The sequence below is a fragment of the Coregonus clupeaformis genome, unplaced genomic scaffold (genome assembly GCF_020615455.1).
Source record: "Coregonus clupeaformis isolate EN_2021a unplaced genomic scaffold, ASM2061545v1 scaf0035, whole genome shotgun sequence".
Classification (NCBI taxonomy): Eukaryota; Metazoa; Chordata; class Actinopteri; order Salmoniformes; family Salmonidae; genus Coregonus; species Coregonus clupeaformis.
The window spans coordinates 153178-179939 of record NW_025533490.1 but is presented as its reverse complement, the minus strand read 5'-3'; the positions used below and the strand labels follow the sequence as shown (position 1 = coordinate 179939).

The following is a 26762-nucleotide window of genomic DNA, read 5'->3' as shown; positions in this document are numbered from 1 at the left end:
ATTCTGTAGCATTGAAGGTCCCCAAGAACACAGTGGCCTCTATCATTCTTAAATGGAAGAAGTTTGGAACCACCAAGACTCTTCCTAAAGCTGGCCGCCCGGCGAAACTGAGCAATCAGGGGAGAAGGGCCTTGGTCAGGGAGGTGACCAAGAACCCAAAGGTCACTCTGACAGAGCTCCAGAGTTCCTCTGTGGAGATGGGAGAACCTTCCAGAAGGACAACCATCTCTTCAACACTCCACCAATCAGGCCTTTATCGTAGAGTGGCCAGACAGAAGCCACTCCTCAGTAAAAGGCACATGACAACCCGCTTGGAGTTTGCCAAAAGGTATCTGCAGACTCTCAGACCATGAGAAACAAGATTCACTGGTCTGATGAAACCAAGGTTGAACTCTTTGACCTGAATGCCAAGCATCACGTCTGGAGGAAACCTGGCACCATGCTGTGGGGATGTTTTTCAGCGGCAGGTACTGGGAGACTAGTCAAGATCAAGGCAAAGATGAACGTAGCAAAGTACAGAGAGATCCTTGAGGAAAACCTTCTCAGGACCTCAGACTGGGGCGAAGGTTCACCTTCCACCAGGACAGCGACCCTAAGCACACAGCCAAGGCAACGCAGGGGTGGCTTCGGGACAAGTCTCTGAATGTCCTTGAACTGCCCAGCCAGAGCCCGAACTTGATCCCGATCGAACATCTTTGGAGAGACCTGAAAATAGCTGTGCAGCGACACTCCCCATCCAACCTGACAGAGCTTGAGAGGATCTGCAGAGAAGAATGGGAGAAACTCCCCAAATACAGGTGTGCCAAGCTTGTAGCGTCATACCCAAGAAGACTCAGCTGTAATCGCTGCCAAAGGTGCTTCAACAAAGTACTGAGGAAAGGGTTTGAATACTTATGTAAATGTGATATTTCCATTGTTGTTTTTTTATACATTTGCAAAAATTTCTAGAAATCTGTTTTTGCTTTGTCATCATGGGGTATTGTGTGTAGATTGATGAGGGCCAAAAACCAATTTAATCAATTTTAGAATAAGGCTGTAACGTAACAAAATGTGGAAAAGGTCAAGCGGTCTGAATACTTTCCGAATGCATTGTATCTACCTCTATTCCCTCGTACCCCTGCACCTCGACTCAGTACTAGTACTGCGTGTGTAGAACCAATTTATCGTTACTCATTGTGTATTTATTATTACTTTTATTATTACGTGTTATTACCTTTCTATTATTTCTCAATTTTCTTTCTCTCTGCGTTGTTGGGAAGGACCCGTAAGTAAGCATTTCACTCTATGTCTCAAATGGCACCCTATTCCCTATATAGAGCACTCGTTTTGTCCAGGGCCCATAGAGCTCTGTTCAAAGTAGTGCACTATATAGGGCAGTGTTTCTCAACCCTGGTCCTTGAGTACCCCCAACAGTACAATAGTGACTGTCCAGAGTTACAATAGAAATTTGTACTGTTGGGGGTTCTCGATGACCAGGGAAACACTGATATAGGGAATAGGGAGTAGTGCACGTTTGACCAGAGCACTATGGGTCTAAGTAGTGCACTGGTCAAATTAGTGCACTATATACTGTAAGTAATAGGGTGCCATTTGTGATGAAGCCAATGACTTGGTAAGGGCTGCCAAGACCTCTGGGATAAGGTTGAATGGACTCACTGAACACTAAAAGTCAGTGTAGAGTGACATTGACAAATGTAAAACGAGGAAACCGATTTATGAAGATCCGAGCACTTTGTTGCAGCTTTCTGGCTCTTGCTCGCTGTTCTCTCTCTCTCTCTCTCGTCTCGCTCTATCAATCTTTCTCTCTCTCACTCTCTCTCGCTTGCTTTCTCACCCTCTTTCTCTCTCTCAGATGAAACTTTCCATTGCTCACATATGAAACAGTATCTTATATTGTGGTTCATCTTATTCATCCTATACAAATAAATTGTCATCTTTTTCTGACACCATGTTCCTGTTTCATACCATATTCACACTTCTCCCATTCTGGATTTACATGGGGAAAACAAGTTCTCTTATGATCATTCTAAACACACACGCACACCTAAATCCTCCCACAAGCAAAAGCAGTGTAGAATAGATTCATGTGGTTCTGTGTTAATGCACCGATCCAAAGCTCTACTTCTAAGAATTGTAGTAAAAGAAAAAAGCCACATTTGCATGCCCTGAAAATATCCCACATTTCTAACACTCAGTTGATCTAAGATGAGGATAATTTCCCTCCATTATGAAATTGGGGGATTTTGTGCCTTGAAGCTAATGAGGGTCATTTGATGAAAATAATTTTTAGCTGACTAACTGGTGCTATGGTTTAGTTTGTATAGAGATGATTTGTGTCATTTGGGGTCAACAGTAATCTTACATTATTACAATCTTACATTATTAGAGTTAAAGACTCGCTTTTGAGTACTTTTCTGGATTTTTACAGCATTTTCCACTGAAACAGAGATATCAACCCTTGATCAATAATCTATTGACATCCTCTACCACCAGTAGTGATAAGAGGTGATAACATGTTGTCCTTTGATCTGTCCACTAACTGTATTACAGCTGGCAGAAGCTTGCCCGTGTGTGCGGGATGCAGACAACGGATCTATGATGAACAGTATCTCCAGGCACTCAACACTGACTGGCACACCGTATGCTTCAGGTGAGTGCTGCTTAAACAGTGTCTCCTCTCACTGATCAGTCAGTCTCTTCTCCTGTCAATCTTCTAACAGACAACTGATATCCATGCTACTTGTCTTATTCATAATGACCAGTTTTGGATTTGTTTTTGACAGAGACATATCCTCAAATATTTACCTAAACTTTACTGATTAACGGTGGATTCCAGTTAAACACACCTGTTTGATGTCTCTCTTTCGGGGCTTGCTTGGAATGCTTATTGATCCAATCACAGTATTGAACATAGTCAGAACATGTGGTTCTGGTCACATCAAATCTCTCTTACACTGCTAGGGAGTGCTAGCTCTTACACTGCTAGGGAGTGCTAGCTCTTACACTGCTAGGGAGTGCTAGCTCTTACACTGCTAGGGAGTGCTAGCTCTTACACTGCTAGGGAGTGCTAGCTCTTACACTGCTAGGGAGTGCTAGCTATCGAGCATGTTGTTATAAGTGTCTGTTACAGTGAGTCAATGTAAACTTCAAGGTGGGCTTTGAACCTGTTAGTGCACGTGCTTGCAGTTTTCTACCTCTTTTAACCTCCCCTTTAACCTCCCCTTTAACCTCCCCCTTTTTAAGACCTCGTAGCTTTCTTTTTGTATTATTATTTTCCCCTTTATTTAAAGTGGAACTGACAGCATTTTAGCAACATGAAATCTTATTAAAATATGTTCATATACACCCCCAGGAAGAATGTGACACTTTTTAAAAACATTTTCTGACAAGCGAGTACTTAGATATGGTCATTTTCACATTTTCATAAATTCTTAGAATGTTTGTGAATTACGTATAGTAAGGCATTTGTGAAAATTCTATAGAAATATAGAGTGGGAAAGCGGCCGTGCATTAGGGCAATTAAGGGACACTGCAGTAAATCAAACCTAATAAAAACATCTGTCTCGTCCAGGACCGGAGTCTACGCAGCCCGGTGCGCCATAGCCAATCAGAGGTACAGTAGGCCTATATGCAAACAAGCCATTTGCCCCAAGGGCTTGCCATCATTCACTTTGAACTAGACTGTGTGTTTACAGGCAGTTGCAACGGCGCGACTTTAGATCATTAGAACGCATTCAGCAAAAGCCACAAAATACACTTTAATGGATTTCTGCAAAATATGTATCTAAATACCACGGGAGTCCTCTTAGATCTGGGAACCTTACAGTCCTATTGATCAAACAACCATAAAAAGGTAGGCTATCTTTCCCTATATGCACATCAACAACAACAAGATCAACAACTAATGCTAGCCAGAGCAAGATGAGCTCAAATCTAACAAAGGAACGTTAGATAAACCCTCTCAAAATTGTTCAGCTAGTTGGCCGTCAAAATTGCGCTGATAAACAATGGGCAATAGCCTGCTCATCCTTCTGCATGCATCCAGTGCATGCGTTGTCCCAACCAAGTACCCAAGCTAACTGGCTAAAGTTGGCTAGCTTACTAGCTAGCTACTTCCAGACACAAATTAGAGAACAATTGGCCATTTTACTCACCCAAGCAGAGCTGGTTAGGCTGTTTACATGTTGTATAGAGCATTCGTGACTAACTATAACTTTTTTTGCCTACGTTTACTGACACCAGTCATATTCAGCAGGTCTTGCACGTTCATAAATTCATCTGTTATTATGCGTTCTGGCACTCTCAGACAAGAGTGCTCTGAAATTGGTGTAGATAGCTAGCCAGAGTGAATTTGCGAACGCAAGAGATTCAGCATAGCTATCTAGCTAGCAAAGCGATTCACATTTCTTGCTAGCTAACCAAATGACACGTGCATCTCTAGCTGTGTAGCCACCAAAAAACGATACGAGGGGGAAGAGTCAGTCACTCACCCACTCCTCCAATGACATGACGTCCTCCAAGCAGCTTGCTAGCTAGCTATCTAGCTAATGGTCGGCTCTGTGTTTTATCTTGCTACATAAATAGATACGCTAGCATATTAGCCACGTTGTGACTGACTTGTGATCATTGCCCTTGCTAGTTTGATTGTATTGACATTCCCAGCCTTAGTTACATTCCTCCGTTGTTGTCCAAAATATTGAGTAATTGAAACTGAAACAGTGCATCCCGAATGGAGGCAGCAAACAATTTACCAGGCCAGCTGTGATGTACAACATTTATTCTATGTTTATTCTATGTACCCAACGCCCATTTATTCTATGTACCCAACGCACTAGAAGACCAGTTCTTAAAGCCTTTAGCTGTATCCTTATTCTAGTCCTCCTCTGTTCCTCTGGTGATGTAGAGGCTAACCCAGGCCCTGCAGCCCTCAGTATCACTCCTACTCCCCAGGCGCTATCATTTGTTGACTTCTGTAATCGCAAAAGCCTTGGTTTCTTGCATGTTAATATCAGAAGTCTACTTCCTAAGTTTGAGTTATTCACTGCGTTAGCACACTCCGCCAACCCTGATGTTCTAGCAGTGTCTGAATCCTGGCTTAGGAAGGCCACCAAAAATTCTGAAATTTCCATCCCCAACTATAACATTTTCCGTCTAGATAGAACTGCTAAAGGGGGTGGAGTTGCAATATACTGTAGAGATAGCCTGCAGAGCTCTATCATACTATCCAGGTCTGTGCCCAAACAGTTTGAGCTTCTACTTCTAAAAATCCACCTTTCCAGAAATAAGTCTCTCACTGTTGCCGCTTGCTACAGACCCCCTCAGCCCCCCAGCTGTGCCCTGGACACCATATGTGAATTGATTGCCCCCATTTATCCTCAGAGTTCGTACTGCTTGGTGACCTAAATTGGGATATGCTTAACACCCCGGCCATCCTACAATCCAAACTAGATGCCCTCAATCTCACACAAATTATCAACGAACCTACAAGGTACAACCCTAAATCCGTAAACATGGGTACCCTCATAGATATCATCCTGACTAACTTACCCTCTAAATACACCTCCGCTGTCTTCAACCAGGATCTCAGCGATCACTACCTTATTGCCTGCGTCCGTACGGGTCCGCGGTCAAACGACCACCCCTCATCACTGTCAAACGCTCCCTAAAACACTTTAGCGAGCAGGCCTTCCTAATTGACCTGGCCCAGGTTGTCACGATTCAGACAGACGACCAGGGGACCACAATTGCGTCACACCAGAAAGTTTATTAAACTTAAGGGAAAAGGGAAGTAGGGAGTGAATGAAGGCTCCAGGGGTAACAGGGATCCCGTCCAACGCGCTGGGTCTGTGCCCCCCCAGTGGCAGCGATGCGTCCCTGAGCCGGTGGTGGGGTGGTCCAGAAGTCCTGGGGGGAGACACAGACACAACAGGGCGGAATGAAACCAGGCAGCAGTACAGTTCAAGGGAAATCCAAAATACGTAGTAGCAAGGCAGAAGGCTGGTCAGAGTTACCGGGATTGAAGAGTAGTCAGGAGTCGTAATGGCAGAAGCAGGTCTGGATCTCCTGAGGCAGAAGAGTATCCAAAAACAGGCAGGTCCGGGGTTCACACAAAACCAGGGTGAGCCAGAAGCGCGAGCAAACAGGTTCCGGGTGTGAGCTTTGCAGACGATCTGACACCGAGAGCTGGAAAGACAGGGCCTTAAATACTGGGAGAGGTTAGTGGGTAATGCAGCGCAGCTGGCAGAGTAATTAGAGCCGAGCAGAGCAGGGACAGGTGGAGCTAGTTAGGCTGAGTAGAGAGAGGGAGGTGAGCAGAGTGGAAGATAGTGGAAACAAATTAAGGTGGTAACCCGGTGGAGTGAGAGGGCTCATGACAGAACCCCCCCAAGGGACGGCCCCAGAAGTCCCAAGAGCAACACCACGCCGGGCGGGAGGAGGGAGCCGGAGGAGGGCTAGAACTCCTCCGAACGGTCCGAGTGAACGTCCTCATCCTCGGAGGAAGCCGGAGGGCCGTGGTCGGGAGATGGGACAGGTCCCGAGACAGGATCAGGCACAGGACAGGAAGCCGAGCGGGCCGGACGGTTAGGGACCCCTCTGGGGCGGCCCCTACGGATTGCAGGTTGATCAGGATGCCGTTGGTGGAAAGCGGTGATGAGAGTCCTATCCACAATCCGACTAGCTGGCACCCAGGTCCTTTCCTCAGGTCCATAGCCCTCCCAGTCAATGAGGTACTGGAGACCCCTACCCCTCCGTCTGGACCGAAGCAGGCGGCGGACGGTGTAAACCAGGCCACCATCGACGAGCCGTGGAGGAGGAGGACCAGGCGCAGCAGGGACCAGCGGACTCTCATGGATGGGCTTAATCTTAGACACATGGAAAGTGGGGTGCACCCTCAGGGAATTAGGCAGTTGGAGCCGGACAGCAGTTGGGCTAATCACTCTTATGATAGGGAATGGGCCAATGAACCGAGGTGCCAGCTTCTGCGACTCCACCCTGAGTGGCAGGTTCTTCGATGACAACCACACCCTTTGACCAACATGGTAGGTGGGAGCAGGAATTCTCCGACGGTTGGCCCCGGTAGTGTAGCTGGCAACGGACCTGAGGAGTGTGGCTCGGGCTTGTGACCAGGTGCGGCGACATCGACGGGCAAAAGCAAGTGCAGATGGGCAAGTAACCTCCTCCTCCTGGCTGGCAAATAGAGGAGGCTGGTATCCATAAACACATTGGAAAGGGGACATACCGATGGCAGAGCAGGTCAGAGAATTGTGTGCGTACTCCACCCATGTCAATTGCTGCGACCAGGAGTGGGGGTTGCGTGAAGTCATGCATCGCAGTGCCTTCTCGAGCTCCTGATTAGCCCGCTCTGACTGCCCATTGGATTGGGGATGGAATCCGGAAGTCAGACTGACTGTGGCTCCCAGCAGGTGACAGAACTCCTTCCAAAAAGCGGAGGAGAATTGTGGACCACGGTCAGAAACAACATCCCTTGGCAGTCCGTGGATCCGGAAGACGTGTTCCAGGACCACCTGGGCGGTCTCTCTTGGCGGTTGGGAGCTTGGGGAGGGGAATGAAGTGTGCCATCTTGCTGAAACGGTCAACGATGGTGAGAATGACGGTCATGCCACTTGAAGGGGGGCAGCCCCGTGACAAAGTCAAGGGCGATGTGAGACCAGGGACGTCTGGGCACAGGCAGGGGCTGCAGCAATCCGGCTGGGGGCTGGCAGGCCGACTTGTGTTGGTTGCAGATGGGGCAGGCTTGGACGAATTCCCGTACATCCTTCCTCAGAGAGGGCCACCAGAACCTCTGGGCGAGCAGGTTGTAAGTGCGGGTGGAGCCAGGGTGACAAGCTAGGCGGGAGTCATGTCCCCACTGAATGACCTGGGACCTCAGGTCTTCGGGGACAAAAAGGCGGTCAGCTGGGCAAGTGCTGGGACCTGGCTGGTTACGGAGAGCCTCCAGCACCTGTTCCTCAACAGCCCAGGTCAGAGCTGCAACGATGCAGGGACTTGGCAGAATCGACACAGGATCCTTGGAGGGGTTGTCATCCTTCTGGAATTGACGGGAGAGGGCGTCTGGCTTGGTGTTGCGTGATCCAGGCCGGTATGACAGAGTGAAATTAAACCTGGTGAAGAACAGGGCCCAGCGGGACTGCCTGGAGTTCAACCGCTTTGGCCGTGACGGATGTACTCCAAGTTCTTATGATCGGTCCAAACGAGAAATGGAATGGTGGACCCCTCCAGCCAGTGACGCCACTCCTCCAAGGCAAGCTTCACAGCCAGCAGCTCACGGTTCCCTATGTCGTAATTGCACTCAGAGGGGGACAACCGACGTGAGAAAAAGGCACAGGGATGGAGCTTCCTATCCTCCGCAGCCCACTGAGAAATCACAGCACCAACTCCCACATCCGAGGCGTCCACCTCCACAATGAATTGCCGGTCCACATCAGGCATCTGGAGGATGGGAGCGGAGGTGAACCTCACCTTGAGGGTACTGAAGGCTTTGTCGGCTGCTGGGGTCCAGGTGAAGGGTTGCTTGGTGCTGGTTAGAGCAGTGAGAGGGGCAGCAACGGTACTGTAGTTCCGGATAAACTTCCTATAGAAGTTAGCAAACCCCAGAAACTGTTGCAGCTTCTTTCTGTTCTCCGGAACTGGCCATGAAGTGACTGCTGATACTTTGGCAGGATCCATTTGGATACTTCCTTCTGCCACTATGTACCCCAGGAAGGCCACTGTCTTGACGTGAAACTCACATTTCTCTGCCTTGGCGTAGAGGGAATTCTCCAGAAGACGATGAAGGACTTGCTGGACATGGCGGGTGTGTTCAGACAGGTTTCTGGAGTAAATTAAGATGTCATCCAGGTAAACGAAGACAAACTTGTTTAACATGTCCCGCAGTACATCATTCACTAGAGCCTGGAACACAGCAGGAGCATTGGTGAGGCCAAAAGGCATAACCAGATACTCGTAGTGGCCTGTTGGTGTATTGAATGCGGTTTTCCATTCATCTCCCTCCCGGATCCGCACTAGGTGGTAAGCGTTTCTGAGATCCAACTTGGTAAAAACAGTGGCTCCCTGGAGCAACTCAAAAGCAGAGGTGAGCAGAGGCAGAGGGTAACGGTTTTTCACTGTGATGTCGTTGAGTCCCTGTAGTCGATGCAGGGGCGAAGAGATCCGTCCTTCTTCCCCACAAAGAAGAAGCCAGCACCAGCAGGAGATGAAGATGAACGGATTAATCCTGCGGACAGAGAGCCATTGATGTAGTCCTCCATGGACTTTCTTTCAGGAGCAGACAACGAATAAAGACGACCCCTTGGAGGAGCTGTTCCAGGGAGGAGGTCGATGGCACAGTCGTACGGTCGGTGAGGGGGCAGAGATGTGGCTCTTGCTTTGTTAAACACCTCTCTGAGACCATGGTAGCATTCTGGGACATTGGAGAGGTCAGGAGCGGAGTTAGTAGGTACTGGCCGAGGGGTGAGTGCGGCAGCAAGCAGGCAGGTTCGGTGGCAGTCCTCTCCCCACTCCTGATCACCCCGGTCACCCAGTCGAGCTGAGGGTTGTGCCGGCGGAGCCATGGGTAACCCAGGATGAGGGGTTGGCCTGGAGAGGGGAGCAGGTGAAACTGGATAGTTTCTTGATGGTTTCCGGACAGACCCATCGAGACCGGGGCCGTGACATGAGTGACCGATCCGAGTAAGTGTCCGTCCAGTGCCCGGGCAGGAATAGGAGGTGTCAAACGGAGGTTCTCCAGTCCCAGTTGGCGTGCCAGCTTGATGTCCATTATGTTGGCTTCGGCGCCAGAATCCACCAGAGCAGCCAGGGTGTGAGTTGAGTCAGAGAGGCGGAGGTGAACTTGCAGCAGGGGTTTGCGGTCGGAGGACTGGATGGTCATTGAACTCAACCGACTCCCCTACGCCCGGTGAGCTTCGGCCCTTTAAAGGGCAGGTTACCACACGATGTCCATCACCTCCACAATAGAGGCAGAGGTTTGAGGTGAAGCGGCGCTGGCGCTCTGCAGGAGTGAGGGAGGCTCGCCCAATCTCCATAGGCTCAGACTGATCAAGCTGACCTGGGTGAGTGGCAGTAGATGACAGGAGCCCAGTCGGATCTCTCCGAATGCCGGTAGTAGGTGGACCTTGGCGCCCCCCCCTCTCACGACGACGGGTCTGTATCCTTCTGCCGATCCTGACAGTCAGTGCGATGGCTTCATCAAGAGTGGAAGGCAGTTCATGGGAGACCAACTGCGTCCTTGATATAGTCAGCCAAACTATGGAAGAACGCGTCCACCAACGATGGTGTGTTCCAAGAACTTCGTCTAGCCAGGGTTCGGAAGTCGATGGAATGGTCTGCGACTGTACGTCTGCCTTGTCGAATACTGAACAGTTCACGAGACGCCTCTGCGGTGGGTGAATCCAGGTCAAACACCTTCAGCATCTCCTCAGCAAACAGGTCGAAGGTTGCACATGCGGGGGTTTGACGTTCGAACTCTGCTGTTCCCCAGAGTCGAGCTCGGCCCGTCAGGTGAGTGATGGCATACCCAACTTTAGCCCCCTCCGTGGCGAAGGTCCTTGGCTGCAAGGAGAACTGAAGTCGGCAGCTAGTCAGGAATGGCCGGACCTGGGTTGAATCGCCGTTGAACCGCTCGGGGTTTCCAATCTTGGGTTCCGAGCAGCGGCTGCAATGACCGGGGCAGGTAACTCGGGGGCTGGGCTGGTGGGCAGACTGGCTGGGGTAAGGTTGGTGAGGAGTTGAATGATCATGGCGAGTTGTTGTTGCTGCTGCTGGAACTGCTGCTCATGCTCATCGGTTTCCATGTCGGGGAAAGTGTGCGCTGAGTCCATAATGGTCAGATCGTACTGTCACGATTCAGACAGACGACCAGGGGACCACAATTGCGTCACACCAGAAAGTTTATTAAACTTAAGGGAAAAAGGGAAGTAGGGAGTGAATGAAGGCTCCAGGGGTAACAGGGATCCCGTCCAATGCGCTGGGTCTGTGCCCCCCCAGTGGCAGCGATGCGTCCTATGAAGCCGGTGGTGGGTGGTCCAGAAGTCCTGGGGGAGACACAGACACAACAGGGCGGAATGAAACCAGGCAGCAGTACAGTTCAAGGGAAATCCAAAATACGTAGTAGCAAGGCAGAAGGCTGGTCAGAGTTACCGGGATTGAAGAGTAGTCAGGAGTCGTAATGGCAGAAGCAGGTCTGGATCTCCTGAGGCAGAAGAGTATCCAAAAAACAGGCAGGTCCGGGGTCACAAAACCAGGGTGAGCCAGAAGCGCGAGCAAACAGGTTCCGGGTGTGAGCTTTGCAGACGATCTGACACCGGAGAGCTGAAAGACAGGGCCTTAAATACTGGGAGAGGTTAGTGGGTAATGCAGCGCAGCTGGCAGAGTAATTAGAGCCGAGCAGAGCAGGGACAGGTGGAGCTAGTTAGGCTGAGTAGAGAGAGGGAGGTGAGCAGAGTGGAAGATAGTGGAAACAAATTAAGGTGGTAACCCGGTGGAGTGAGAGGGCTCATGACACAGGTATCCTGGATGGATATCGATCTCATTCCGTCAGAATAGGATGCCTGGTTGTTCTTTAAAAGTGCTTTCCTCTCCATCTTAAATAAGCATGCCCCATTCAAAAAATTCAGAACTAAGAACAGATATAGCCCCTGGTTCTCCTCAGACTTGACTGCCCTTGACCAGCACAAAAACATCCTGTGGCGTACTGCATTAGCATCAAATAGCCCCCGCGATATGCAACTTTTCAGGGAAGTTAGGAACCAATATACACAAGCAGTCAGGAAAGCAAAGGCTAACTTTTTCAAACAGAAATTTGCATCCTGTAGCACTAACTCCAAAAAGTTTTGGGACACTGTAAAGTCCATGGAGAATAAGAGCACTTCCTCCCAGCTGCCCACTGCACTGAGGCTAGGAAACACTATCACCACCGATAAATCTACAATAATCGAGAATTTCAACAAGCATTTTGCTACGGCTGGCCATGTTTTCCACCTGGCTACCACTACCCCGGCCACCAACTCTGCACCCTCCGCTGCAACTTGCCCATGCCCCCCTCGCTTCTCCTTCACACAAATTCAGACAGCTGATGTTCTGAAAGAGCTGCAAAATCTGGACCCCTACAAATCAGCTGGGCTAGACAATCTGGACCCTTTCTTTCTAAAACTAGCCGCCGAAATTGTCGCAACCCCTATTACTAGCCTGTTCAACCTCTCTTTCGTAACGTCTGAGATCCCCAGAGATTGGAAAGCTGCCGCGGTCATCCCCCACTTCAAAGGGGGTGACACTCTAGATCCAAACTGTTACAGACCTATATCCATCCTGCCCTGCCTTTCGAAAGTATTTTTAAGCCAAGTTACCCCGAGATCACCATCCCCACAGTGAAGCATGGTGGTGGCAGCATCATGCTGTGGGGATGTTTTTCATCAGCAGGGACTGGGAAACTGGTCAGAATTGAAGGAATGATGGATGGCGCTAAATACAGGGAACTTCTTGAGGGAAACCTGTTTCAGTCTTCCAGAGATTTGAGACTGGGACGGAGGTTCACCTTCCAGCAGGACAATGACCCTAAGCATACTGCTAAAACAACACTTGAGTGGTTTAAGGGGAAACATTTAATGGCCTAGTCAAAGCCCAGACCTCAATCCAATTGAGAATCTGTGGTATGACTTAAAGGTTGTTGTACACCAGCGGTACCCATCCAACTTGAAGGAGCTGGAGCAGTTTTGCCTTGAAGAATGGGCAAAAATCCCAGTGGCTAGATGTGCCAAGCTTATAGAGACATACCCCAAGAGACTTGCAGCTGTAATTGCTGCAAAAGGTGGCTCTACAAAGTATTGACTTTGGGGGGTGAATAGTTATGCAAGCTCAAGTTTTCAGTTTTTTTGTCTTATTTCTTGTTTGTTCACAATAACAAATATTTTGCATCTTCAAAGTGGTAGGCATGTTGTTTAAATCAAATGATACAAACCCCAAAAAATCCATTTTAATTCCAGGATGTAAGGCAACAAAATAGGAAAAATGCCAAGTGGGGTGAATACTTTCGCAAGCCAATGTGTATATATATATATTACACAGGGATGTAACCCAAACAAAAGAGCGAGGTGTAAACCTCTAAACAATACACGGGACGACACCCGTAAAACCAAGAGCACAATACACGGTACTCGCGAGACCAATGGATATGGAACAATAATCGACAAGGACAATGGGGAACAGAGGGCACATATATACACATACTAATCAGGGAGAATGGGAACCAGGTGTGCGTAATGAGACAAGACAGTCCGGGGTTGGTGGTAATGATCCATGTCAGTGACGCCTAGAAAGCCGGTGACGTAGACCTCCAGAACTGGTGAACGGAATGAGCAGCAGTACCGGGGGGATCCGTGACAGTTGTTGTCAGGGAAAAGACTGGAGTCTTACCTGGAGACTATCTGCAGGGAGATGGATACTGTGACTAATATCTTCTGGTCTATGAGCCCAGTCTCTCCATCTGGTCCTACTTTAAATTAAACATAACTGAAAGTGCATTCGGAAAGTATTCAGACCCCTTGACTTTTCCACAGCCTTATTCTAAAATGGATTAAATCGTTTTTTCCCCCTCATCAATCTACACACAATACTCCGTAATTACAAAGCAAAAACAGGTTTGTAGAAGTTATTGCTAATTTATATTTTAAAAAAACGGAAATATCACATTTACATAAGTATTCAGATCCTTTACTCAGTACTTTGTTGAAGCACCTTTGCCAGCGATTACAGCCTCGAGTCTTCTTGGGTATGACTCTACAAGCTTGGCACACCTGTATTTGGGGAGCTTCTCCCATTCTTTTCTGCAGATCTTCTCAAGCTGTCAGGTTGGATGGAGAGCGTTGCTGCACAGCTTTTTTCAGGTCTCTACAGATGTTCGATCGGGTTCAAATCCGGGCTCTGGCTGGGCCACTCAAGGACATTCAGAGACTTGTCCCGAAGCCACTCCTGTGTTGTCTTGGCTGTGTGCTTAGGGTCGTTCTCCTGTTGGAAGGTGAGCCTTCGCCCCAGTGTGAGGTCCTGAGTGCTCTGGAGAAGTTTATCATCAATAATCTCTCGGTACTTTGCCCTGTTCATCTTTCCCTAGATCCTGACTAGTCTCCTAGTCACTGCAGCTGAAAAACATCCCCACAGCATGATGCTGCCACCACCATGCATCACTGTAGGGATGGTGCCAGGTTTCCTCCAGACGTGACACTTGTCATTCAGGCCAAAGAGTTCAATCTTGGTTTCATCAGACCAGAGAATCTTGTTTCTCATGTTCTGAGAGTCTTTACGTGCCTTTTGGCAAACTCCAAGCGGGCTTTCATTTGCCTTTTACTCAGGAGTGGTTTCCGTCTGGCCTCTCTACCATAATGGCCTGATTGGTGGAGTGCTGCAGAGATGGTTGTCCTTCTGTAAGGTTCTTCCATCTCCACAGTGGAACTCTGGCGCTCTATCAGAGTGACCATCGGGTTCTTGGTCACCTCCCTGACGAAGGTCCTTCTCCCCGATTGCTCAGTTTGGCCGGAGGCCAGCTCTAGTTTGAGTCTTGGTGGGTCCAAACTTCTTCCATTTAAGAATGATGGAGGCCACTGTGTTCTTGGGGAACTTCAATGCTGCTGACATTTTTTGGTACCCTTCCCCAGATCTGTGCCTCGACACAATCCTGTCTTGGAGCTCTACAGACAATTCCTTCGACTTCATGGCTTGGTTTTTGCTCTGACATGCACTGTCAGCTGTGGGACAATATATAAACAGCTGTTTGCCTTTCCATGTCATGTCAAGTAAATTAAATTTACCAAAGGTGGACTGTTTGATCTGTGATTCGCATTACTTTGGTGTCTATAACATTGATAATCTCCGGGGTTCATGGTGAATTGGGGTGCCTTAGTATTATCCTTTTTAAGAGTGGTTATTTTAATATCAGAACAATTAGGTGAGGTTTGGTTTGATCCCAAATATATCACACAAGAGAACATGGTCTGAGGCATAGGTTTAGTTACAAGGGTTGGCCTACCTGTTGAACAGGCATAACAATTAGTTTGACCCAACGCCCTAGCTGTGTAGTTCATCCACCTTACCCAGAAGTTCTCATTTGAAATACCTTCTACTTCTCCTTGGTTCATTTTCTGCAAGAGGAAATATTCTACCCTTGGTGGTTTAGTGCTATTTAGGATTCCTTCTGAGGGCCTTCCAAGGGGTATTAGACTAGTTTTTTGGTACCTCTGGTGATAACATTAGATCTACCTGCTGTTCTGTCTCGGGGGTGGAAGATTAATTTCTCTCCTGAAAAATGAACCTTAAACATATATCTGCCCCGAAATCATCAACACAGGCCCAATAGTTCCTTGCTATGTCATCTTGCATAATTGACTTTACCGTTATCACCAGTTCCGTTTTTACATTTATCATGGGTTTGTTTAATTCCCCATCGGTGTACTGCGTCCATCCCATTCTCATAGTATGTTCCCCAGGTATGTTTAAACACCCTTGCCCAAGGACATGAGCGTTCCCCAGTGCAAATGTATTTACCATACCTTCTAGGACCTAACTTTCTTGTACACGCCCCTTCTTACCAAAGCCCCCAAAACCTCCTATCTCTTCATGGGAGAAGTCGAATGGTATCTTGAATCCCCCATCTTGTCCTAAACTGACTTTAACTATTAAAATAATCATTCCCCCAATAGTCTTTCTTGGTTTCAGTATTTCTACGAGATCGAATCAGTGCCTTGGTATTATTTTGTTCATAATTTCCCTGTTTAGGTTGACCTGGATTAATCCATAATATGGTTAACATGATGATGCAGCTCAGAGTCCCCCAAAATCCCCAAAATCGCCATCCCAATCCTGTCCCTGACCCACCTGCCTGGTACTACCCCATACCCACACCTCTATAAACACCCCACAGTGATGAAAGGTCGGGGTAGGGTTTCTTCGTTAACAGAGTTTACCCCCGAACCCTAGTGGTTCAGTTCTTCTCTTTAACTCTGTGTGTGTTCAACGGTGTTGGTATGTGGGCCTACCTTTTTGCAGTGGGTAACGTGGACCCAAGTGGCTCTCTCAGCTATTCTTATAGCGAAGGCAGTTACCAATAGGACTTGGTATGGTCCCTCCCAGCGTGACTGCTTTCAATCCTTTTTCCTCAACGATTGGATCCACACCCAGTCTCCAGGTTATATACTATGAATCATCTTCTCCTTTAATTCTCCTGTTGGACACAAATTCTTAGACATACGGTTAATGAACAATTTTCTCATGTGTTCTGCTAGTGTATTCTCTAGTTCTATGTCTGCCTGTTCTGGTCCTGCCAACTGTGGCATTCTGTAAGGTCTTCCAAACACTTTCTCAAAGGGGGATAACCCATCTTTATCTGGGGTTACTCTAAATTTCTTCCCTTCACTCCGTGATAACTCTATAAAATCCATTTCTGGAAGGGGTACTTAGCCGGAGGATACTCACCCTGAGGTGCCCTTTGTCTGCCCTGGTGATTATTTTGAGCACAGATAACACATCTTGAACAAAAGTTGTTTTATTTTTTATAATTAGTAATCCCATATGCAACAAAGTGTTGTCTAATCTGCTCTACCATCCATCCCTCCCGTTGACACATGACTCTGCCCGTGTGTCAATATTGCAGCATATCTAAACAGTAATTTCGGGAGAATTGGTAAGCTGTCTTTGACCCATATTCCTTCCTTATTTACTGCGCCTTGCTTCACCCATCTGTGAACTTCCTTAATTGGGGCCCTACTGTAGCTCTCTATAAGTAGATCTCTATCTATCGAAACTTCCTCTTTTGACAGCTGACTGGGACCAGAGAAGTGTTTTAACCCTGCTGACAACATTTGATAATACCTCAACTTACTTCTATCCCGTAAAAGTAATCCAAGATTAGTACAATTTACTAGCAACAGGTATCCCTCATTTAGGGAAAGCTCTCTCTCTCTCTTCTGTTATTTTATGGTTCGAATCATATATATTATTACCAAATTATACATTTATTCACACTTTTCACAGTACTATAAGTTACCCTCAACTTGGTAAAATAAACTATCTTAAAGTCCTCCTCTCATGCCTTTAGAATTTACCAGTGTGGATGATCAATTAACACCAGAAAGTCAAAACAGAGTTCAGAGGCAATTGAAATCATTCAACTAACTGTTCCATCCCATAGTATACTAAACATTACCATCATTCTAAATATTTCATAAATGTTACTTATCCCAAGTGTTCATTAAGTCCTCATGACATTTATTCTCATAAGAAATCATATATACCCTAAACTCAGTCAAAACAGAAAAACTCCATAAAATTCACTGTGTGTGCTCCTTTAAGACTTATCACCTGTGACCTGTTGAAAACCCCCTAAAATCAAAATAACAAGGCTTTATAAACATCATACTAGGTGTGTTGTTTTTTATTTGAAAACCCCAATTAAAAAACAACAACCAAAAATAGCCAGGCCCCACTTAATTTGGTAGCTCACTTTTACGACCTAAATACTGCCTAACTCCACTAAACTGCTCCCCCTATCCCTGGGCAACATTCCAATTAGATAAGCGAATCTCTTTCTCCTGGAAGAGAAATCATTCATTTTGTTAACCTTCAATTACCATCAGTTATATAAAGATGGTAAGTACACACAAAACATGATACAGATATCCCCAGTCCTAACTGATCAATAATCGTTTGTATCAATCTTATTCCTCATAACTAATCCATAAAACCACTCAAAATTCCTAGAGTATACAATGATTATGTTTAATTGATTACCCTTCAGATCATATCCTCTTTAAATCTCACAATGATTATTGAACCCCTAAATCTGCTCCATGTGATCTCATCTCAAATGATCCATTATCAATTATTTGATCAACACCATAGGAAAATCTGTCTCCCTTTCTATTGTTCCTGTCGCCCCTGTAAATGTCATATTTCATTCATTAGCCAATACAATCACATACTCCGTTTAAGTAAGACATTATATTTTATCCCAGGCATCCCCTTAACATAATACTATAGGAGACTTCCATCAATACTGGAAGACACTATATAATACCACGTTTCATTAAGTTCACTACACCTTCTAATATAAACTTATAACCCCTTTCTATTAATTTAATCATCGCAACCTGTTGCATTGATGTTTTTAAAATATAAACCTATTGTTTAATAACTTCATACTTATAACCAATGTTTATTCAATCCATCATCCTAATAGTCACAACTATATCCCATTGTTCAACGTACCATAAACAGATTATCGTTTTAGAAATCACCAATTATTTTCATACACCACTGGTGTTACTCAACCTATACAATAAAGTAATAACCATTACAATTTGTCAAAGAAATGCTTTTCATTCAACTATTCAAACTTCTGCTCGATACAGTCAAGCAAGTACAACTCTTTTACCAGCGAACTAGAACCATAAATTATTTTTCTTTGTTCTCAATTCAAATCATTGTCCCAACTCTATAGCAATTTTCAGTTCACTATTCAATTTCTTTAACTGTTCTCTCTGATTAGGCCCTAATTAATAAAACAAATACTTGCTATCGTTGATAAGCATACATTTAATTATATTCCTATCATTTGAACTATGTACTGTCTCTCACCCATCTTCCATTCAACATCACCAAACCAAATACTCAGTAGTATCCGGTTACCACCCATACCAGCCATTGAATTCCACTCATACATACAGATTTCACCTTATGTCATTGAAATGCCCAATAAACCATAATAGTTCAATGGAACCCTATATTGGCTTTCTACTATATTATACATTACTTCTATAACCACATTATTTTTAACTTTTAGTCAAAACAAACAAAACATCTGTTCCCAGAGCTGCAACTTAAACTACTCTGTTATACTAACCGCTATGTGTTGCTGGGTCAATCTCTTTTCTCACCCATGACGTATATCTATGTTTGGGTGAGCAAGTCAATATATAATTATTCTTCCAAGTATTATTTTATGAAATCTCTAGTCTCTCATTTAACACATTCCCTTCATCAAATATACTCCCAGCAGAACTGAAAAAAACAAAACAGACTGTGATTTCCAGGACACTGCCCCTTTGTTTCTGGCCTCACTACATCTAAAGTTGCTGGGGCCCCTTTCATTCCCCGCCAATAGATTAGGTAAGGCTATCAGTGGGTACTGGCCCCCTCCTACTCTTTCATCTCCTGACTCATACTGACTCCCTCCTGAGCTTAGCTCTGAATCCTCCTGTTCCTCTCTTTTCTGTTTCTTTAGATCATTACCACAATTTCCATGCATTTGTTTAATCATGGATTCCAGTTTAATTACATCAAGTCGCCCAGTAAGCCATTTTTTTTTCAATTAGGTAAATAATACACATTTCGTTTGTCTCTAATTTCCATGTATTTCTCGTCCCCAGTAAATTCTGGGACCTCTTGTGAGGATTTGCCTCCCATGGTTGGTACTGTTAAAAATCCCTTAGCCACCTCTTCTATATAACAAGTTATTCAAAACAGTTTCACACAACAATTGGAATCACCCCTTCCTGTATAGGTACTAGTCCCCCAGAATTATCTCCTACTCTACGGAGGAATTCATCCCCACAATGTAATCTTGGTCCTCTGTAGCTCAGCTGGTAGAGCACGGCGCTTGTAACGCCAAGGTAGTGGGTTCAATCCCCGGGACCACCCATACACAAAAATGTATGCACGCATGACTGTAAGTCGCTTTGGATAAAAGCGTCTGCTAAATGGCATATTATTATTATTATTATTATTATAATCTTGATAATTCCTGACATTCTCATACAACAGGAATGGGTTCTCCCTCCTCTAGCCACCTCTTCTATATAACAAGTTAGTTAAAACAGTTTCACACCACACCTGGAATCACCCCTTCCTGTATAGGTACTAGTCCCCCAGAATTATCTCCTACTCTACGGAGGAATTTATCCTCACAATGTAATCTTGATCATTCCTGACAGCCCCATACAACAGGAATGTGTTCTCCCTCTTTTCTATACAACTACCTGGAATTATTCATAGATGTGACTTTTGAGCAAATATTAGGTCTCACACGTATACAACCTTACATGACTATTGGTTAACACCATCGGTAACCCGGAGTTTGTAAGGCTCCAGTTTCATGAAACGGATAGATTTACGGCAAAATCTACAGTTGTTTGTGACTTTTGACTTTACTAATATTCTATTTTTCACACATGCTATTTTAATTCCTTCTGGTGTACACCCCTCCCTGTATTTCTTTATCCCGGATTATTTGTTGAACATTACTGTTCTATAATCTACTACAGGTTCTCTGAATACAGGGTCGTTTCTTTTGGTAATGGCCTATTACCGTGAATCGTTACGGACCCACCCTTAGCAATCCCAGACTGCCCCAATTAATGAATAAAGACTACTGACCTTATCCTTGCAGCCGAGATTCAATGTAGGTTTGGATTCCGTCACCATCTCTGTCATTAATCAGGTGTCCTCTGGCCTGTCTTAACCCTTAATGTCAAAGGGCAGGACTTTCTATTTACGACTGTATCATTCGCCCGTCGACGGTTTTCAGAGTTACCTGGAATGACAGAGGCAGGTATTGGAATCCGGCTCGAAGGACCAAGCTGTTACGTGAATTATTTAACAAACTATTTCAGTGTCTCTGTGCGTCTCCCAAAAGGTTGTAAGTCTTTTGGGATTTAAGTAACGGACAGAGTCCCGGTCTGCATAGTCAGAGATTTATTCATTGAGAATCACAATTTCAGAGTCCATCTTTTATACTCATACGTCATACAAAAAATCACTCCTCTCTGTAGGCGGGCTGTAGTTTTCCACTTTAAAACTGCTCTCCTGACCATCAGTTCACACACACACACACACATACACACACACACACACATACACACTTCCAAGCCTAACAGTATCTCTCCTCCCTAAATTCCTCAGTTATCTTGGTTTCTCAGTTGCCTGTAGACAGTTCTCCTTGTCCTTTGTTGTCTGGCCTAACTCTTACTCACATTGCTAAATAGTAGCACAATGTCATAATCTTTACTGGTCCTACACTCACACATTACCAGGTAGTAGATTGTAACACATCTCACACAGTTTCAGAGTGTAATAATTAGTCACTACTAAGAAAGTACTAATCATACTTAAAACAAGAACATTTCACAACTATATTTAAGGGTGGAACATTTAGTCATTACTTTTAACCTGTATATATTTTAATTCCTATATCAAGTATGCTAGATCTTTGGTTTATCTCCTGATCCTTTGCCAAATGTTCCTACTGTACTTGTAGCCAACATGATGGAATTATGTAAGCTCTATAGAATAAGTTACATGATAGAGAATCCAGGTCCTTGGAGTTCAGTCTGTGAGTTGTAATGTCTATCAACCCTCTCTCTGGTCATAGGATGGTAATGCCTCCATTATCAGACATCCTCTCCGCTGTCCTCACTCACACTGACCTCATCACTGACCAGGGGTGGAAAGAGTACTGAAATAGCCTACTCACGTAGAAGTACAGCTACTTTAATGACATTTTACTCAAGTAGAAGTAAAATTACTGGTGTAAAAACATTTCTCAAGTAAAAAGTACTCAGATTAAAAGTAATTGAGTTACTTTTAAAATAAAAACATTGACCTTGATGATTCACAAATTATCGGTAAGGTTACGTGAACTTTGTTACACGTGACCTTTTCCATGCATTATATTGAAAAAGGAAGGGAGGAAATGAATGTACAGTAGGAACTAAGTTCATTTATTTTATGAGTTGCAACAAGGCACATCTGTACGTAAAAACATTTTTTTGAAAATAAATGCAATTAAAATGTATTTATCAATAAAAAAGTAATACAAATGAAGTGCATAAACGTTACACCTGCCAGACTTCAATATACTTCAGATTCCAGAAATAAACATGTCTAATTCTTTCACCGATTCAATCCCTCATTCACCCCTCTGTTACTTGTTACTTGTCCATGGCATCGGCTGACATTCATTCACTCACCCATTCACACTCTTTCCCTCACTCACTTACTCCCTCTTTCCCTCACTCACTCATCCCTCACTCCCCAATCTCCCTCTTTCACTCGCTCACCAGTGGTGGAAAAAGTACTGACTTTGAAAAATACTCAAAGAAGTACAAGCTACTCAATTACAGTAACGAGAGTAGTTGTAATTAGTTACTTTCCACCCCATCACTGACCTAAACACTGACCTTAACACGGCCTCAGAACCTCCCTCCACCCAATGATGCTGCTGTTCTATATGTACAGTATGTGATGCAACAGACCATGGGAAACATCAGCCCTCCCTGGTTGTGCAACTCCCCTTTATACTGACTAACTAATTAATGTAGGGGCTGGTGAAATTGTTTCACTCAGCTTGAAAACCAGACAGTGTTTCCCAGAAAGTAGTCTGCCCACAGGAGATTCGATGTTATTAATAGGACACTGCCTGTTGTTGTTGTAGTAGTCTTGCTTACATAATTACTCCCACCCTCCCTCTTTTGTTTATTTTGGGGTTTTACACTCTCATTCTTGGGAAGACAAACCTAGTTTCAGGAGATCAGATCAGCCTGTCACACTCAGAGGACATACAGTGGGGGAAAAAAGTATTTAGTCAGCCACCAATTGTGCAAGTTCTCCCACTTAAAAAGATGAGAGAGGCCTGTAATTTTCATCATAGGTACACGTCAACTATGACAGACAAAATGAGAATTATTTTTCCAGAAAATCACATTGTAGGATTTTTAATGAATTTATTTGCAAATTATGGTGGAAAATAAGTATTTGGTCAATAACAAAAGTTTCTAAATACTTTGTTATATACCCTTTGTTGGCAATGACACAGGTCAAACGTTTTCTGTAAGTCTTCACAAGGTTTTCACATACTGTTGCTGGTATTTTGGCCCATTCCTCCATGCAGATCTCCTCTAGAGCAGTGATGTTTTGGGGCTGTCGCTGGGCAACACGGACTTTCAACTCCCTCCAAAGATTTTCTATGGGGTTGAGATCTGGACACTGGCTAGGCCACTCCAGGACCTTGAAATGCTTCTTACGAAGCCACTCCTTCGTTGCCCGGGCGGTGTGTTTGGGATCATTGTCATGCTGAAAGACCCAGCCACGTTTAATCGTCAATGCCCTTGCTGATGGAAGGAGGTTATCACTCAAAATCTCACGATACATGGCCCCATTCATTCTTTCCTTTACACGGATCAGTCGTCCTGGTCCCTTTGCAGAAAAACAGCCCCAAAGCATGATGTTTCCACCCCCATGCTTCACAGTAGGTATGGTGTTCTTTGGATGCAACTCAGCATTCTTTGTCCTCCAAACATGACGAGTTGAGTTTTTACCAAAAAGTTCTATTTTGGTTTCATCTGACCATATGACATTCTCCCAATCCTCTTCTGGATCATCCAAATGCACTCTAGCAAACTTCAGACGGGCCTGGACATGTACTGGCTTAAGCAGGGGAACACGTCTCGCACTGCAGGATTTGAGTCCCTGGCGGCGTAGTGTGTTACTGATGGTAGGCTTTGTTACTTTGGTCCCAGCTCTCTGCAGGTCATTCACTAGGTGGTTCTGGGATTTTTGCTCACCGTTCTTGTGATCATTTTGACCCCACGGGGTGAGATCTTGCGTGGAGCCCCAGATCGAGGGAGATTATCAGTGGTCTTGTATGTTTTCCATTTCCTAATAATTGCTCCCACAGTTGATTTCTTCAAACCAAGCTGCTTACCTATTGCAGATTCAGTCTTCACAGCCTGGTGCAGGTCTACAAGTATCACCAGTAGTACATTTACCGTTAATTGCCATCATTTATCATCTACAATATTTGTTTGGTTATGATAATTTATGTTACTGCATTCAATATATTATTATTACAGTCTTACCTTTCTCATTGTAGGAGTGGACACATTGTTGGCAGAGCGCACAACCTAGGCTACACTTGTGAGAAAAAAGTTTTGGTTTATTTCATTCCATTTCCGAGTTCTCAATTTATTCATTTTCTTTTGTTTGGAGTGCTCCTGTCAATCTTGAGTAAGGACACACACCTGATTACGCAAATAGATGTAGGATTAGTCTACTTGGCCTGCAGCGCAAATGTAGGCCTATACGTTTTCCCATTAATTGGGGATCTGATACTATTTCTGATTGTCTTAACTCAACATCACTGTGGAGCTTCTCAAAGTAATTTGTTATTTGCCTCAAACAGCAAGTCAACAAAGTCTGTTTTTACATCCATTGAGAATGACAATAGTTCCTCAACGTAGCCTATTTGAAAAATCTATCCAGCTCTCTTCCTTTCGATTACCACTCAACATGAAAGGGGAAAAAATGTCATGCTCTGATCTGGTGGAAAAGTCATAAAATAGGCCTACCTGATTACTTCTTATCCCTTGCGCAAAATAGCCTACAGCTGTGTCTGTCTGTCCGGAGCTCACTGGTGTGGAAACTGAGGGCCCAGAATATTTTATACAATGTTGCAAGTTTGCTAGCAAGAGCTTCAGGCTGGACCAAGTTAATACAATAGTTGATACAATGTTTCAAGTTCCTTGCAGTCAGGCCATGCCTAGCCAATGTGATTTATAAGATATTTATTTTTATCAGGATATTTTCTACCGGCCGGCAGCAATGTTTTTATTTGTTGGCTTTATGTAGGCTATTTTTACATATTGGCAATGGCAATAGAAGTTACTTTTAGATTTGTATCATTTTCATTTAAATAGAATTTTGATTAACCACATGACATTGATTTTGAGATATGAAGACTTTATTATAAATGAAATTAAACTGTTCCACGAAAATGTGCATATGAAAATCATAACTGCCACGCAGATCAGTAGAAATGGTACGATAACTTGGCACTCCAAATGGAAAACTGCGAAGGCTAGCAGCAGTGGGCAGCGGGAGGAGGTGGGTCGGGAACAGTTTTTTTTTCTTCTGGTTGATCTCTGGCTCCCTCTTTAGTCATTTGTGTCTTCATTTTTAATCGCAGTGCTTAAAGCATCAGACAAGCTCAGTAGCCTCATATAGTTGATTTCATTCAAACATAGGGTGTGTCTGTATAGAGAAAAATACACATTTAAAAATGTCAACCAATCGATTGTTCGAAAGAACAGACGACTCTCGGTCGACCAATAATTGTGTGCATGTGCGTTTGTGTGTGCGTGCGTGTGTGTGAGTCAGAGAGTATACAGATGGGCCGGAGATGAGAGGGAGAGTCACGTCAGGCTACTCCACAGTGCTGGGTTTCGGTGAGGGGTAAGGGTGTGTGTGTGTGTGTTTGTGTTTGTGTATCTTCATAATATGTGTGTTGCGAAGAGGCTAGGACAGAAAATAGGTCACATTTCTCTCACACTTGGTGAAGCACCGAATGTAATTCACACCTGAGCCCAGTGTGGGTGGAATGTAAGAACGAACTCCTTCAGTCTCTACCAAATTTTATTTTGAGAAGACCTGTTTTACCACTACTACAACTGTGTAACTTGTGGCCTGTCAAATTCCACACACTGCCTTTCTGACTTGCATTCCTCTTACCTTTCCTGTCTTCCCTTCACTGTCCTCCTATCTGTTCAATAACACCACAAATAAAAAAAACAGTAACTACTTCCTTCAGATAGAATAGCTAGGGGTTTTTACCAATTATATAGCCAATTGTGCTTAGTGTTCTGGTACTTAACATGCATGCTGTCGCACATTATAATGATCCTTGTCTGTCTGGAATATGGAGGTAATCTGACCCAGATCCTTCTCCTTGGGGAGGAAGGGATTGTCATGGAAAAGGGGAAAAGGGGGAGGTTAAGACTGCTTTCCTGATTGGAGACATCTATGGAAATCCACCTGCGTCCCACTACTCCCCTCAAGCAACACAGCAGAAAAAAGGGCTTTAGGGCTAAACATAAGAAAATCATGAAACACACTGTCCCGTCAGCTAGTTGAACTAGAATAGAGCTGAATGCTCAGTGAGTGCTAGAATGGCAGATTTGAATAAAAACGAAAAAGGAGGAGGAAGAAAAAAACAAAATGGGGGAAAATAGCTGGAATAGGTTATTTGGAGGCTGTTGGGATTCTCAGGGGTGGAAAAACTCCACGGTCCTCACAGAGCGCCAGCAGTGTGTGTGTTTGTGTGCCCTGTTCACAGAGCCAGCGGCAGCAAGAACAGCAGCTTCATGGGAAAATACTGTGGCGCTCTCAGGGAGTGACCTGTTCCTATTGGTCAAAAATTCCAAATTTCTCAGCATGGGGCCGTCCCAGCAGCCCCAGGGCTCACCAGAGACCGCAAAGGACCCTAGGAGGAGGGCAGCTACAGCACTCCCCAAACACTGCCAGTGAAGGAGCCTACCGCTCAGAACCATGCTTTAGCTTTATTGAGTTTTAACTTATGTTTTTAAAAACCGGTAAGGAGATTTCGCTGTTGACCGCACTCCCAGAACTCAGAGAGAAGCGTTTTATGTTACAATCGATGATAGAGTCCAGTTCACAAGACTCCTCCTGGTAGTGTACTGGGTCCATGGCATTGACTGATGCTTCAGTTCTCCCTCATGAATTGGATCTCTACTACTTGACTCTTTGGATACCCCTCAGTGGAAGGACTTTAAGGTGAATTGGCTCTTGGGTGAATTGGATGTCCTTTGTTGAATGGATTTGAATGTAATGTAGATGGAGGGAGTTTTGTGTTTGACATTCGACACTTGGGAAGTTGGGAACGCACACCACAGGTGTACTGTAGAAAGAAATGA

At 44.9% G+C, this 26762-nt stretch overlaps 1 protein-coding gene across 1 annotated transcript in view; it reads left to right on the top strand.

Annotated features, from left to right (window-relative positions):
* LOC121566204 (LIM domain kinase 1) overlaps positions 1–26762 on the top strand; it is a 93611-nt gene that overhangs the window by 8701 nt on the left and 58148 nt on the right. The window contains exon 2 of the mRNA XM_041876367.2: positions 2551–2650. Coding sequence (XP_041732301.1) covers positions 2551–2650 — 100 coding nt within the window. The remainder of the gene's footprint in view (positions 1–2550; positions 2651–26762) is intronic.